At 45.3% G+C, this 16453-nt stretch overlaps 1 protein-coding gene across 3 annotated transcripts in view; it reads left to right on the top strand.

Moving 5' to 3' along the window:
• The window catches only part of Ablim1 (actin binding LIM protein 1), a 291033-nt gene extending 285187 nt beyond the window's left edge, over window positions 1–5846 (top strand). For all 3 annotated transcript variants that reach the window (XM_063244792.1, XM_063244794.1, XM_063244793.1), the window contains one exon: window positions 869–5846. In XM_063244792.1, the coding sequence (XP_063100862.1) occupies window positions 869–982 (114 nt within the window). In that variant the 3' untranslated portion in view covers window positions 983–5846. The remainder of the gene's footprint in view (window positions 1–868) is intronic.
• Window positions 5847–16453: the final 10607 nt, after the last annotated feature.

Genomic DNA, 16453 nt, shown 5'->3' with positions numbered 1-16453 from the left:
AGGAAGAACCATTACTGTTCCCTGACAAAAAGCAATGCCTATGTAGCAGAGGTCAGGTTGGCTCTGAGAATGAGGGGCCCAGGAGTCCTAATGGAACTTTTCCTAGGAACAGGAATAGTAATATCCTTTCCCCCTGTTGTTGAACCAAGAAAAAGCCCTCATCTCCCTGAAGACCACTTTGGAAGTCTCTCTGTCTCTCTCTTTGACTTTCTATGGCTCTGGTCCATTTTCTCAGCATCTTTTCAACATCCCAGGGACCTAAAGTAGAGGTGCCTGCACCACAATAAAACACCTTCCCATTCCCCATCATTATTCATTTTGGAACACAGAGTTGTAACCGTGTTGTTAGATTTCAGTCAGCTCTTTGATCTGGTGAGGCTGAGACCTCCCCTATCTGTGCTTAGTAACAAGCATCAAACTCCTCTCCTGTCATTCTGCTTTGCTCTTCAAAATGCTGACAGCATTCTCAGTATCTGCAGGGGAGTGACTGAAGGATCTTCCTTTAGATCCTAAAGTCTGTGGTTGCTCAAATCTCTTATACAAAATGATGCAGTAGTTGCAGATTAACTTTACAAATCTTTCTACACACATTAAATCATCTCGCATTAATTATAATAACAAGTTTAATGGAAAAGCAGTGTAAACAGGTATATTGCATAGTGAAAAATGACTAAAAAAAGTTTTGCATGTGTGGCACTGGTGCGATCTTCCTGGCAAAGGGAATATTTGTGATCTACTGTTGGTTGAATCAGAGGACAGGGAACCCACTGATACAGAGAGCCAACTGTATTTGGAAACTGGAGAGCAGCTCTCCAGGCCATCTGTGTGGCCATCAGGACTGACCAGTGCTCCCGTTCTGTCTTTCCAGCGCCACTTGGCACCAGAAGTGTTTCGGGAAATCTTCGGGATGTCCATACAGGAGTTTGACAAGTTACCTCTTTGGAGACGCAATGACATGAAGAAAAAAGCAAAACTCTTCTAAGTCCTCCACATAAATGGCAGTTAGGAAAAAAAAAAAAAAGACTGCCAAGGCAGCACTGCCTAGGATGTGTTAAGGCCCAAACTTGATTGGAGAATTTATATCTACCATCCCTCAGCAACAACAAAAAGGGGAAGTCTGGTCACAACACCCTTGAGCCAAATATTGGGCCAACCAACAATAACACTTGCCAAGCAGCAAGGGGGTAGAAATTTCTGTGTTCCCCAACTTAGCGGTGTGTCCACGTGTGATCTTTTTACATGACCTCGTGTGCACAACAGGAGCTTCCTTCTTTCTCCTTCTGTTTTCTTTTAACTGTTGTCCAACATAGTGCTGACTGTACTCATAAGAGCCAGCAAGTGCCCTTAGGATGCTGCTCGGGAAGAAACAGTGTGCTAATTCCAAAGTATAACTGTATTTATTATGTAGCACTGTGCTAAGGAGGAGAAGTCCAAGGAGCGTGGCCATGTGGTAGCAGCGGTTTTCCACGCACCTCTCCTTACCAGCTTCAGACAGCAGTGCCTGTGCTCAGGCAGGCATGGGAATCAGGAACCAACCAGGCAGCTCTGACCAGGTGGATGTGTACTGGGACGAATCATTTTTGACAAGCTCTTTATTCTCTCTCCTGTTTGCTGGGAACAGGTTGGCTAATTACTTGGCCATTGGTAGAATTTTTTAAGAGAAAGGAAAAGAGATGAAGGAAACCATCTCTGAGCTCTCTCCTGCTTCAGGTAGTGTGCTGAATCCTTGCTCCCCACCAAGGACAGGAGCTGGCTTGGACTCCACCTTCATGAACAGAGGAAAGACATAAACTGTCTCCAGATTGGCCTGGCTGCAAGCTGCTGGTGATTTTTGCCCATGGCTTCTGTCACTCTTAGAAAAAGAAATGATCGTACTGCCACCAACCCAGGCTCTTCTACTCTGTGCCCTGCTCTGTCCAGCATCCTATGAATCAGATCAAGCCCATACTGATTTTCTTCAGTAATCGGCTGAGGAAAGGCACGTTTTTCTCTTAAATCTCTGCAACTCCAAAGTAGATTGCATCCAACAGATTTATTTTGCCCAGCACTGTTAACTTCATGGAGTGGAGGTGTGTGTTTGTATGTGTGTCCATGTGCGTATAACTCACCCAGGGCAATTTTGTGAGTCTGCATGTGCTTTGTAATTTCTGCTTGGATGTCACACTGTGATGCTGCTTCTAAAGGACATTTTCACAAGTGCATGTGAAGTCAGGAATGAGGCTAGACTCTGCCTCCAACATCTCCTCCTTCATGGGGAAGGTGTTGATGCTTGAAAGATGGCGTGTCCAGGTGCTGATGTAGCTCCTAGAGGGATTAGGCTCTTTGAAGCTCAGAGCATCTCATCAGAGTCCTCATCCTTTGCAGCTTCTCAGTTCACATTGGAGCTCTGGTCTCACTAAAATGTGCACTTAAGATCACATTGTGGGGCCTGGCATGAGTTGGATAAGAAGACTCTTCTAAGGTTCAGTCACTTTTGCTTTCATGCTTTGAGGCTCTGCTTAAGAGTTTAAAGTCTGTTAAAGCTAAAGGAAAAAAGCTTGGAATTCACCTGCAAAGTCCTCTGAGAAAAAAATAGCTCAAAGATCCTTCCCCCTGCACCAAGGACTAGGATCACCAGCTGTCCACCCGACCTTGTGGTAAAGAGCGAGCTGTAGAGCTTCTGAGGCTGTGTTCAGACCTGTGATGCCTCTGCCTATTGGGTTTGAGTGCTGCAGTGGACACTGTAGTTGCTCTAAATATTCACCTGTGCACTTACCAAGGGAATCTAAGTGTGAGAACTGCTCTCTCAAATCCACGTGTGCTGGATGTGTTGGACTCACTGACATATGCAGTGGGTGACAGGATGGGCCTGAGCAGGTCAGACTCGCTTCTGCTTGCTCTGAGGGAGCCTGCAGTTTTCCCTGCAGGCCTTAACTGCCTCCCACTTTCCCATGTTTTCACTGTCCTCTCTCTCTGCACAAAGCCTGTGTGTCCTAGTTCTTCCCTGCCCTGGCAGGGTGTAGAGGTGGGGAGTATGGTGCATTCACAATGTCTTCCCGCCATTGTCACTGCTGGTGACTGTGGCTTTGTGAGTCCCAGCGCTTGACTGATGGCGAGAATCTTTTTTTATTATGGAGATAAAGAACCTGCCATGTTTTTCTTTGGTTAATGAGTCATCACCCATAAAATACAGATCACATGGCCAGGGTGAGAAAATGAAGATACTTGGAGCAATTAGATGGTTTAGCTAAAGTTCTTACAGTTCTACATTAAAAGGACATGGTTTTGTCATGGAGTAGGAAAATTAGACAAAGAAGGAACAGTCCTCTTTTATTTTACAGACTTAGAAAGAAGGGCTTGCCTAAGGTTACAATGGTCATTAAAGAACTGGACTCTAAATTCTGCTCCCATTAAAGACACCTTGTTTTTCTTCTATCTTTTGAAATCAGTTCTGTACCCCGCTTGAAATTTTTGATAAAGCTTCTTTCCATATCAAGCATACTGGTTCCTTTAATCTGTACCTTGCAAAAATGCAATTACTAGAAACGATCAGTGGTCTCCTATCTGCAAGCAGAGCAGTGCTGTGCTCTGCTTTGCAGCGGGGCCACTCCTGGGGAAAAGACTGTAGCTGGCAGGATGGTCGAGGAACCATCTAGTTCTAACTGCCCAAGCCAGGGGATGGGTTTCAGTGCCCTCTCCATTTTATTAAACTGAGCTCAGCATGCTTGATATTGAAATCTCTGGTACACAGCACAGAGGAGGAGCCCTACCTGTATTACACAGGAAAGAGTGAACCGTAACAAGATCTGAGTCGCTTGTTCACTGTAGGAAAAGAATTACGTGCATGGCAGGCTCAGTGCATATTTTAAGGGCTACATTTTCAAGCATTTGACTTACTTATGACTTGAAGTGCATACTATTTGCATGAAGTCAAAGGGCCCTCTGTTGACAGTATGAGGGTTAGTGCTTCCTTTAAAATGTCTTCAAGGAAGCCCAGGCTATCATGTGTTCTTCCTGTGTGATTTCCTTGGAGACACAAAGTGCATCTGGAAACCTATACAGCTAGCTATGCATCTCAATTTTGGTTTGGGGTTTGTTATGAAATGTTTTTGATATAACTTCTTCAATAATTAAACACACACCGCCTGTCCTCTGAAACCTCAAAGAGAAAAACTAATATTGACAGATAATAGGGTACCAAAAAAAAAAAAAAACCCTGGGATGGTTTTCTATCTGTAATGTCCTCCGTTATCCCTCAACCCCAGCCCCAACCCTGCAGCCTTCCCTTCTGAGGCCCAGGCTGGAGGGTTTTTCTCTCCCAGCCATCAGCTTCCTCATCTTAGTCTAGTATCTGTTACCCATGACTCAGAGAAGCGCAGCTGGAGATGTTTCTAAAACTCTCGCTTGATTTCTTTGTACTTTGAAGCAAACATCTTTTTTCTGAGAATTGCTTCTCAGATGATGATAGTATATACATATGCTTTTGCAAGTTTAAAAGAATTCAGATTAACCATTTTTTACTAGAGGAGCCTTTCTAAAAATTAGCGCAAACTTAGCACTGGCATTCTAGGGTGTGACAGGCAGCAGGCCTAGCTCCAGCTCGGGCACCGGGAACTGTACTCCCCATCCTCTTTCTGGCCATCATGAATGAGTAGGGGAAGGAATGAACTCTGTCTCAACAACCCTTCTGTGCCCTGAAGTGAATTCAGATTTTTGATCACTTTGTCTATATTTCTGGTAGCTGTTTAACCTTTACTTCTTGTGCCAGCCTAGATTTTATTTGATTTCTAAAATTATTTTCTTTTGACAAAGTATTGGGGTGCCCTAAAGCTTCCTCTTAATACTTCTTTTTGAAGAATACTTCAATGCAAATAAAGAGATTATTCGGGGTTGCAGTGACACCGTCTCACCCTGAGGATGTATACTGAGGAACTATCCAGCTACACTGTGATAAGAGGAAGAGAAAGCTTTACTTTGGCATTTTACACAAACCACTGTATCTTACCATTTGCTGTTAGAAAGCGGAGAGCTGGTGACAGATACACTTTGCATATGGATCGTTACATTTTCATTTGGGTAGTTTTCGTTTATGGGAAACTCGGGAAGGTGGTCACTTGAGGTTGAAACTTTCTAAACAGTGAATGTGTACACAATAAAATTAAAGCAAATCCAACATTTTCTGAAGCTTAGTGTAATTGAGTGGCAGTTACCGTGAAATCAAACTCATCCCAGAGTGTCTCTCCCAAGAGTGAAGTTTCCATGAGTAACTTCCATAGCCTTTCAAAGGAAGATGGAAAAGACAGCACTGTGTACCCCAACATGTAGATAGGGTGCGGGCCCCTGCCTGACCACGTACGCCTATGTTTCCTTATCTTGTGGACGAGGAGACAGTTGTCCCAAAACTTCTTGTTCCTTTTGGGCTTTGTGTATAGACTTGTCCAGTGATTAATGCTAGTGGTTTCCACGAGTCACTGATGACCCTGCATTGAAGCTCTCAGGAGTTGTTTCATTTTGAGTTGGGGTTACGGAGCTGTTTCCAGCTGGTGAAAGGCACACCTTCCTGGCCTTCCTAGCTTTGCAGGCCTCCCTCCTTTCCCTCCACTTTCAGACCTAGGAAGGCAAATGTTTGGAAGAACCCTTTGAGAAGCCTTGTTTCCTGTGAACCGAGTGGGTGGTGTCTGCACCTGAAGGCCTTGCGCTCATGCACAGCAGAAGGGCGGCCTGCCGGTCTCCATGTCACTGAGCTGCACAGTTCCCGACCCGCTCCACTCTCCTGTTGCCAGCAGCACTGACCTAAGCACCCCTTAGCCGCTCCAATCTGCGTCTGCTCACAACCTGGTGAATAAAACTATGTGCTTCATTCGTGAGCGCCTCCATGACTGCTTCATTTCCTCTCCTCACACTCCTTTTGAAGGTCTCTCCCATTTTTAAAATACCCACCCAGCTTCCAAGAACCAAAAGGAGATCAGAAGGAAACCAAAGTCTTGGGAATCCATATTTAATCACATACATGGGGTGGGGTGGGAGTGTTTTCCAACACTGTCCAGCAATCCAGGTCACATTGACCAGGTTGATGAGAAAATAAGTTCTCAGTAGAACTCTTACATGTTGCTGGTGTTAACTAATGTTTGATTCTGTTTGTGATACAGCAGTGACTGTGACAGGGGACAAAACTAGGGGTTGGCAGAGACTTGAGGGCAAGAGCTCTGAGTGACCATGCCTGTAGGTGATCATAGTAAGGAGTGGAGTACAAGAGGTTACAAACATCTTGGAATGTTCGACCTCCTCTCTTGGACTTTACACAAAGAAAATCTAGTTTTCAGCTACTTGCCTTCACTGCCAGAATTTTGGGCTTGCCAGAAAAGGCAGGGCTTGGGACTGGAGATGACCCACTCTGGCCAGGACCCTCATCCTGCTCTGTCTCACTGTGCGGGCTGTCACACTGGCATTCACTGGACCCTCACCTGGAAGCTTGGCATGGGTTATGCTGAGCAAGGTGACCTCTTTGCCATACTACTGTGGGAAAGAGTTCAGGAGGCCTGGGCCGCACGTCTGTCTTTTACTCACTTCTGCTTCCACTGGCGCCAGCACTGGCCCTCACCTTCCACAGTCGGGGTGGTTTTTAGCCCTTCTCTGCAACTCCCTGGGGCATTAGGCTCTGGCTCTCCTCCTCCCTCCCTGCCCTGCCCTGGACTCTCACCCTCTGCTTCTTCCAAACCACTGCAGGTTCCCCAGACATACCAGGACTTCCCTGCTGGCACAGCTTTGCCCCTGATGTTCCACGAAACAGTGCCCAACTCTTCAAGGATACGGACAGCAGAGTGGGTCTGGCCTCAGGGAATTTTAAAAGCAGTTTCCCATCAACTCTTTGGAGTTACCCACGGGAATTTCCCATAGGCTTCCTTTGCCCTAAATCAAAGACAAGCCCATGCTCACACCCTTCTCTGAACCTGTCTGGATGGCCCAGCCAATCTGCCCCTGCAAATTCTTCGCATGCTTTTGATTGCTGAATACTGTTAGCTCTGTGTGTGTTTCTGCTTTATAGCTGAGCTTTGGTGAGAACTTCCCTGTGTTCATATTCCTCATGGCAGCCCTGCCAGATAGGCCACTGTGGCTCAGCCATACAGGGAGGGAAAGCGAAGCTCAAAGGCTCATCAAACATGCCTGCCTATTCAGCCAGTCAGCAACAGAAGTGGGACTACCTAGTTCTGTGCCCTTCAAATACCCTGTTTTCCTCCAGGTCCCACTGCCTGTGAGCTTGTGAGGGCCAGTTCTATTAGTCTGGCATGAGCTCCATTACTACCAGCAAGGGACAGTTAGGAACAATGGCTTGGAGGTCACTCGCTAGCCTTGTCTTGGGGCCAGTTGTTTACCCTTTCTAAGCCTTAGTTTGCTCATCTGCAAAACTGACAGAATATCAGTACTCATCAGAGGACTGTTGCTAAATTATGCAAATACATGTTGAACACTTAGCTCAGTACCCAGCATCTAGTAATTGCTCAAGGCCTATTAGTGATCATTCTGAAGAATTAACTACTTAAGGAACCATGTGAGCTGTCTGAGCACCAGTACCCTTGTAAGTAAATATGGAATCCATGCTTGCTTGGCAAATAAAATAAGAAAAGTGCTCAGATGCAGGGAAGCAATACAGTAACAGATGACCTTAGGTGGTGAGGGCTGCCAGTGGTTGGATAGGTCCAGCAGTACTGTTCTAAGTAACCACTTGAGAGGCTGGGCATGTGGCTCCGTGGAAGGGCACCTGTCTAGTGAGTGTGAAACCCAGGCTTCCATCCACAGCATTGCAAGAAAAAAATTGCTTGAGAATTTTAGGTTTTGTTCTGAGCATTTTCCCTTCTACAGTAGCCTTCATGTGGATACCCAAACATTAAAACAAGCTTATAATCTCATATCCCATAACAGAACTACTCTTGTTCGGCAGTAGTCTGAGACTGAAATCCCTGTTGTTATGCTAATGAACAGTAATAACTGAATTATTACACAGCAGCTGAGAGCTGGTATAGCGTCAGAGTGCCTGGGTTTGAGTCCTAGCTCCTCCTGTAACTAGCTGGTGATGATTGGCTTCTCTAAGTTTTAATTTCCATTTCTATAAAAGAAAGATAATAATGCCTACTTCAAAGGGTTATTATGAGACTCTCTAGAGAACAAGACCCAGCTTGATACAAAATGAGCCCTCAAATATCAGCCTTTATTAATCAAGTGGCTGCCATATAATAAGGACTTGCCACTTGCCCAGCTCTGAGCTAAACATTATGCAATTTCATTCATACACTTCTTTCCATCACTTCTGTGTTAGAATTAAGGAAACCAAGTCAGAGAGACTCAGTGTGTTACACAAGATCTATCTGCTAATTGGGGCCTGGGGATTCAAACCTCATCTTCCCAGCCCAAGCTCCACCTCTGGGCAAATGTGCAGGGCTATGGCCGGCCAGAGTCACAGACTGCCCAGAACCAAAGATGCCAGCTTCCTGGGTGTGGAAGGCTTCCTGCCTTGTTCCAGCGGTGCTTAGAAACACCTGGGAAAGAACTGGGCCTTGTTCCCGTGACAGATGGCGCCGGGTCTGGAAAGCTGCTTCTCCTTGTGTGGCCCACTTCAAGCAGCCAGGGGCTGCACAGACAGAGCTTCCAGTGCAGAGTTCTTCAGGACATTCTCTCAGCTCAAGAAAGCTACCACCGAAACTCAGCACCCCTTATCACCCCATTGCTGGAAGGGGGCTCCTCCCCGCAGAGCCAGCCAGACAGCCTTGCCTGGGTGTGTCCACCAGCCTGCCTTGCTGCACGAGCCCATTGTGAGCTGGAACGCACGAGGAAGGGTGGAGACTTGGGACTGGCAGCTTTTGAGAAAGCCCAGGGTGGTGGAGAGAACAGTGGCCAAAGCTTCAGGAAGTCTGGACCCCCACCTCAAGGACCTGCTTCCACACCTCCAAACTCCCTCCCACCCAACCTGCAATGAGAACTCAAAAAAAAAAATGCCCCTCCTCTCCTGAAGGGCCCAGGGCCCAGGACAGACAGGCTGCAGCAGTGGAAGAGGCTGTACTGTGACCACTTCTATTTCCTTTCCAATCTCAAATGGATGAAAGTGCTTGCCAGGGCCTACCATTGTCCTCAGCACAATGCCAGTCCCAAAGAGGATTTTCTGTATTTATTTGTGCTGTCCCCAGCTGCTGCCTCTTAACTCAGCCCTTCCCATCAGATAAAAAATTAAGTTGGCCTGGGAAATCTTCCCAGAATACCCTAAGGGGCTGCGGCAGCTCAGAGCCTCAGAGGGCTTCCAGACCCAACGCTGGGAGGACCCAGACTCCAGGGCTGATGATGAGATGGGATGATGGCAGTAGCTGGCATTTTTTGAGGGCCACCAGGGTGCTACATGGCAGGTGCCAGGCTAAATCATCTGTGCATTCTGAGGAGGGCAAACCCCAGACTGATGAGAGTAGTACAGTAGCCACTTCCCATGGGGTACAAATGGCACATTTTTTCTAAAGCACTCACAGGTCTCTGGGGTCTCCGTGTTGTTAACAGGTCTCTTTCTAAGGATTTGTGAAAAGGACTGTGTGTGCGAAGACTGCCAGCCTTTCAAGGTGGACTCAGGCCATGAATAACAACACTGTGTTCTACACTGGGCAGATGCTGGCGCAGAAAGAATAGGTCTTCTTGTTCCTGTTATTGTCTTAAAACATACGCTTCTTAATGAAAGGTTAGGAAGTTGATGGTGATTACATTCCCATCCTAACAGCAAGAGTCAGCTGGCTTCCCCTGTACAAAAAAATAATGATTATTCCTCCACTCCCCCACATAAAAACAAGGTATTCAGACAGCTTAAGCTGCTAGTATTTATCAATAATTATTTTAATCATTGGCTTCCACTTTACACAGCACCCGCAGACTCATAGGCTCTGATTCTCACAGACAAGCTGGTAAGTGTTATGACCCCTGATCGATGGAAGAACCAAGATTTGGACCCAATTCTTAATTGCAAAGCTCCTGTTTCTGGCTTGCAGGAAATTTGTATTTGGTAGATCTGGATTGGGAGCTGGAAAGCTAGATCTTGCAACAAAATTTAAACATTTGTGGGTGCTTGGTACAGTGACATATGCCTGTAGTCCCAGAAACTCAGAAAGTTGAGGCAGGAGAATCAAATTCCAGGATAGCCTGGGGCAACAGAATGAGACTCAGTCTCCAATAAAATGTTGAAAAGTGTTGGAGCTTTTGTTCGGTAGTAGAGGGTTTGCCTAGCATATGTGAGGCTTTGGTTTCCATCGTTAGCAATACACACACATAAACACACACACCCCTAAAGTACTCGCAGACTACTTCAATAACACTACACCATCTTGGCTCTGGAACACAACAACCTGTGACAGGCCAAGCATCCACCGGCAGGTTTTTCTTCTGGCATTCACAGGGCCAGAAGTCAGAGAAGGCCTGGAAGTCTATCTTCCCCAGAAGCCTCTGTATGACAGTTTCAGCAAAGCCAGGCTCTTGCCCACCGCAATATCATACCCTGGAATTTTATCAGAACGCACATTGGCAAAGGGATTGTTTCTATTTAAAATATAACATGAACCAAGACCACGTTTAGGTACACTGTAGCTTTTCTCCACTTACAAACTCGAGAAACTCCCAATGCTGAGAAAATGCATTAGAAATCCTGCTAAAATACCGACATCCTTCTTTTCCACTATACTCCCCTCTTCTTTGTTCAGTTGTTTGCCAGGAGGGCAGGTGTGCAAAGCCCCACCTGAAGTGTGGTTAGAGACAGGGTTGTAGTAGCAGAGATGGAACTCAGGGCCTCACAGGTGCTAGGAAAGTGTTCTCCCCTGAACTACACTCCCAGACTTTTGTCAGTTTCACTTGGAGACAAATTCTTACTGAGTTGCCCGGGGCTGGCCTTGAACTTATGACCCCCTTGCCTCAGGTTTTGGAGTAGCTAGGATTACAGATGTTTATATCATGGTCAGCTGCCTTTAATTTTCACTCTAGGGAAACTCGGTAAATGTCTTCAGCGTATGGCCTGAGGGAGAGTAAAGACAAGTAACCCAGAGGTGGTGATGACAAAGTCTTCATTCACATCAAAGTGGTTGTTTATATATTTGAACCTTTACATATCAAAGCATCTAAAGTGAGTTGAAATACAGTAGTGTCTCCCATATGACCTGGAGCCTCAGAATGTGAGCTTATTTGGAATAAGAGTCTTTGCCGATATAATTAAGAAAGGATCAAGGAGAGACCATCAGGAATTGAGGTGGGCCCTAAACCAATGATAAGCATCCTTGGAAGAGAGGCGAAGACACAGAGATACCCTCAGGGAAGGGACCATAGGAAGGTAGAACAGGGCTTAGAATTCCACAAGCCAAGGATACCAAGAGCCACCAGAAACTTACAGAGGCAAAAATGACACTCTCCTGCAGGATCTGCCCATGCCTTGAAAATCAAGGAGTGGATTTCTGGCCTCTAAGAGAATCTTTTCTGGTTTAAAATGCTAGCTCCTCAGCAGGGTGGAACCTGAAGACTGGGTCAGTCCTCCAGAGGACCAGCCTTGGGCCCAGCCACCATAAAGCCACTGCCCAGGTCTACGTCTCAACTCCAAGGAGGCAGATTGAGACCTGTTGCTTATTCCTATTCATAACCACACAGGGGATGATCAAAATAGAGGTGAATACTTAATTTAAAAAAAAATATTATAGTAAAAAATGTACTATCATCAATCCCCCTCAAAGTATCCCCTTGGTCTTGCCCTTTCTGGAGCAGCTCTGGAAGTCCTCTTTCAGGTGTGTCTTTATGAGGCATGGCTGCTGCTGAGGGCAATTTCACAGCAAGGGGAGGGGGCTCCTCCTCCACTTAGCTCAGGGGACCTAACATACTGTGGCTTCTGGCTCCTTTCCCAAAGTCAAAATGACCAAAAAGGTAAATATTTTAAACCAAATCAAGGCAGCCATAACAGTTCAACTAAAGAAAGATTCGTGTCATTATCAACTAGTATGTCTCCCTGGCCTCAGTGACCCACTGGAATCAGAATATTGTCACAGGTGAGGCCTGAGGCAGACACAGCCACCTCTGGGCAGAAGCCAGTTGGTGTCCAGTAAGCAGCAGCTCTCTCCATCAGCAAGGGACTCTCTGGATCGTAGGAGGGAGCCTATTGATGCCAGTGTCCACCAGCAGTCAGGGACCAAGGACCTGCAGATCTCTGCCCTTGGTCCCCAGCTCCTTAGAGTCCTGAGTGCTGGCTGCTTTAAATCTGGAGCCACCAATCGGCAGCACACCCAGCCCCAGCAGGGAAGGGACAGCTGTGTGTGTGTGTGGGGGGGGATGGCGGTGAGGGTTGGTAAGGTCACCTAATACACTTTGGCTGGAAATGTGGTGACACTCAGTAAAGGTCAGCAATGTAGTGTCAGCAGGACTGGTTAGTTTTGGTTTTTTTTTTTTTTTTTTTTTTTTTTTGGTCTTTTTAGTTTTGGGTACTGGCACTCTAAGGGGAAAAAGTAACCCTGTACATTAGGAGTTTTTAAATGTGGATGAACTTACCTGTGTCCAGGGAGTTTGTTAAAAATGCAGATTCCCAGGCCTCAGCATCAAAAATTAGATCCCATTTTGACATGGGATCCAGTATTTCTCAGTGAGGGAGGGGGGAGGGGAAGAGGAGGGAGAAGAGGAGAGGAGAGAGTATTATGAGGGGTTGGCAGGGGTTAAGAAGTTGTGTTTTTTTGGTTGGTTTTTTCTTTGTTGTTTTTTTTGGGGGGGGTTGGTAATACTGGAGATTGAACCCAGGCCTACACACTGAGCTATATCCCCAACCCTTCTTTATTTGTCATTTTGATATAGGGTCTCACTGTGTTACTAAGTTGCCCAGGCTAGGCTCAAACTTGAGATCCTCCCGCCTCACCACATCCCGCAGCTGGGAAGTTGAGGATCAGAGTATATAAAATTTAGGTTAGACAGGAAGGATAAGTTCAAGGAATCTCTTGCACAACACAATGCCTACAATTAATAACAAAGTGATGTGCTTGATAACAAGAGAATAGATCTCTTTTTGTGGTGTTACCACCGCAAAACATAATTATGTGGAATAAAATAAGGTATGAATTAGCTCACCTTAGCCGTTCCACAATGTATACATATTTCAAAATATATTGTATATGTTACTCTAAGTACATATAAAAGTTATTTATAGATTTAAAATGCCACCTAATGCTCGTTTTAATGAGTCTTTTCTGATTCTCAGGAGATGCTTAGGTTCAAATTACTCAAGTGTATATTATCTGTCAATCTTCATATTTTAAAAAGAAAAAAAACCTACACCCACTGTATTTAAATGGATCCTTTCCAGTCTAAGACGAAACAATCTAGCAGAATTTTGGAGTTCTTTAAGATCTTTCCAGAATTTTGGAGTTCTTTAAGATCTTTTCAGAAATCTGTTTCTCCTTTGTCCAAATACATCAGCTGGGAGAAGGGAGGAGCCAGGGAGAGAGGCTTCCTCCCAGGCCACGCCCCTAGCCACGCCCCAAGGGCCTCACCTCCAACCAGGCCCCACCTCTCAACAGCAGATTTAAACTAATATAGCACGGCATAAGTCAATCACCTTCCCAAAGCTCCATTTCTGAATAAATGAGACTTGAGCATTTTCGATCTCAACCATAACAAGAATAAAGTATTATAAAAACATGGATGAATCTACAGTGCATTATGCCAGGTAAAGACAAGACAAGACTCAAAAAGTTACATACTGCACAGTTGCATTTGTATGACTCTCTGGAAAAAGCAAATCTATAGAGACATATTCTCTTATCAGAGGTTTCCGGGAGCTGAAGTCAAGGGAAGAGTTGACTTTGAAGGAGCACAGGGACATTCTGGAGGGCAGTGCATTGTTTCGTATCTTAATTGCGGTGGTAATGACATAACTGAATTGTTGCCAAAATTCACAGACCTGAGCTTGGGTACGGTAGCATATATTTGTAATCGTAGCATTCTGGGAGGCTGAGGCAGGGTAATCTAACAGTTGGAGTCCAGCCTAGGCAAAAGCAAAAGATCCTGTCTCAAAAGATAAGGGCTGGATATCTCTCGCTCAGTGTAAAGGCCCTGAGTTCAATCCATAGTAGTGGAAAAACAAAATCACTGAATTGTACACCAAAATGGATGAATTTTGCCATAAATTATACTTTGAAAAAATTTTAAAAAGTAATTGAAACCAACGAATTTTTATTGATACTAGTGTATCCGGATCTGTGAATTATTATGAAGGAAGCATACCATGTACCCAGCCTGGAGAGGTTTATGAGCCTTGCTGTAAATTAGCCCCTGTGCTCAGCCCAGGGATGCAGTAGTGCGCAAACAGACATGAGTCACACACTCCTACCCACGGAAGCACCGGCATGATTAGGCGAAGGAGTAATGGCTAGAACCTGAAACATCGGCAAAGCCTTCCCTGAGGGATGCTTCTGTTTGAAGTGTTACTGGCTGGGATATGGACTGTGCAGGGTGGGGGACGAGGAGTGGAGGGAAGTGGCAGGGACAACATGTGAGTTCCTGCCTTATGCAATAGGCTACGTGGGGGAACTGAGTCTCCATGTTTGCTGTTGCAGGGGCAGAGTTGGGGTTGAGAGGGAAATCATGCATTCATTGTAACTCAAGCAAGAATTAAACCCAGGAAGCAAGTCCTGCTCAGGAATAAAACCATGCAGTGGGCCCTACAGAAATGAAAATGCATACATAAAGATTTCTGCGAGAATGGTCATAGGAACATTATTCATAGTGGCCCCAAAGTGGAAACAACCCAGATATGAAAATGCGCTGGGAGTGTTGGCACATTCCTGTAATTCCAGCACTCAGAAAGCTGAGGCAGGAAGATGGAGTTCAAAGCCAGCCTGGACTACATGGTGAGACCCTGGCTCATTAAGGAAGGAAGGAAGGAAGGAAGGAAGGAAGGAAGGAAGGAAGGAAGGAAGAAAGGAAGGAAGGAAGGAAGGAAGGAAGGAAGGAAGGAAGGAAGGAAGGAAGGGAAGGAAGGAAAAAAAAGAAACAGGGAAGCAGGCAGACAGGCATATTGCTGTAGAACATTACTTAGCAATATTAAAAAAGGGAATGCTGATGATACAGGCCACAACATGGATGAACCTTCAAAGCATAATGTGAAATGAGAAGGAGGATCACACATTTGATCCCAGCAAGGGCAATTTAAAAGAGCTGGGGATATAAAGGCCTCCTAGGTTCAATCCCTAGTACAGTTTTTAAAAAAAGAGAGAGAAAGAAAGAAAGAAAGAAAAAGGTGCATATCTGCATGTATATAAGTGAGTCACAAAAGATCACACAATGAAGTAGTCATTGGAGATACTGTACAATTCCCCTTATGTGACACCTCCTAGGAAGGAAAGTCTATAGTCAGCAGGTAATTAGTGGTTGTTAGCACTGGGTGAAGAGAATAGCATGATTACTGAGGGCATGAGGTTTCTTTTTAGAGTGATATTCTAAAATTCATTACAAGGATAGTTATAAAACTCATTAAAAACCATCAAATTACACATTTCTAATGTATAAATTGTATGATGTGTCATGTAGACATAGATCTCACAATAAAGCTATTTTTTAAGGAAAGAAAGAACAGTAGTTTATAAAATGATACTTAGATTGAAAGCTAGAAATCACCCCCAAATACCCCTTAGTAGGAGAATGGTTATAAAAATTATAATCTATCAGTAAAATAGAATTCAATATAACAATAAAAATACACCCACTGACAAGAGTAATGCGGGAAGATGTAAAGTTTTATTTTTACTGCAAAAACAAAAACCAACTATACAATGGAGAAAAATAGAGCTGCTGGAGAAGCAAGGTCCTGGGATACTGGCAAAGTAGGACCCAAGGGCGGGGGCAGGGCATCCCTGGAGCCTTCGCAGGATGGGCTCAGAAGGGGCTCTGCAGGCTCCTTGCCTGGCGAGAGAGCGAGGAGCCAGGCAGGTGGGACCGACACTTATGACCAGCGTCAGGGATTGAACTTGGCTGTGCTGGAAGGACAGATAGCTTCCCAAGCCCTTCACTCTGTCCTCCACCTTGATCACCTACTGTCCCACAACTGAGCATTTTATGAAAGAGAGAAGCTCCCTATCACTGCCATTTGTGTGCTTCATCCAATAGAACCCTTGCAATGTGTTTATGGAGTGAGGGTCATTATTATCCACATTTTGTTTCATGTAATGTACTGCAAACAATGTGTGTGAGATTCTGACTGGGACACTTGGCTTCCAGTCTGAGGACCCATGTGAATCAAGACATGATCCCTGCTCTGGAAAGCATTCTTTCTTTCTTTCTCTTTTTTCTACTGGAATCAAACTCAGGACCTTGTACTTGTGCTACTGAGCTACATGCCCGGCTCAGGAAAGCCTTTCTTACTGCCTCTCAAGGCTGTCTCACTCTGCCAGCATGGTGGCACATACCTGTAACCCCAGCAATCAAAAGGCTGAGGCAA

This window comes from Cavia porcellus, unplaced genomic scaffold (genome assembly GCF_034190915.1).
Source record: "Cavia porcellus strain 051 isolate PalLab524CR breed Dunkin Hartley unplaced genomic scaffold, mCavPor4.1 scaffold_2, whole genome shotgun sequence".
Taxonomy (NCBI): Eukaryota; Metazoa; Chordata; class Mammalia; order Rodentia; family Caviidae; genus Cavia; species Cavia porcellus.
The sequence above is the reverse complement of the archived record's forward strand: the minus strand, read 5'-3'. Positions and strand labels throughout refer to the sequence as shown.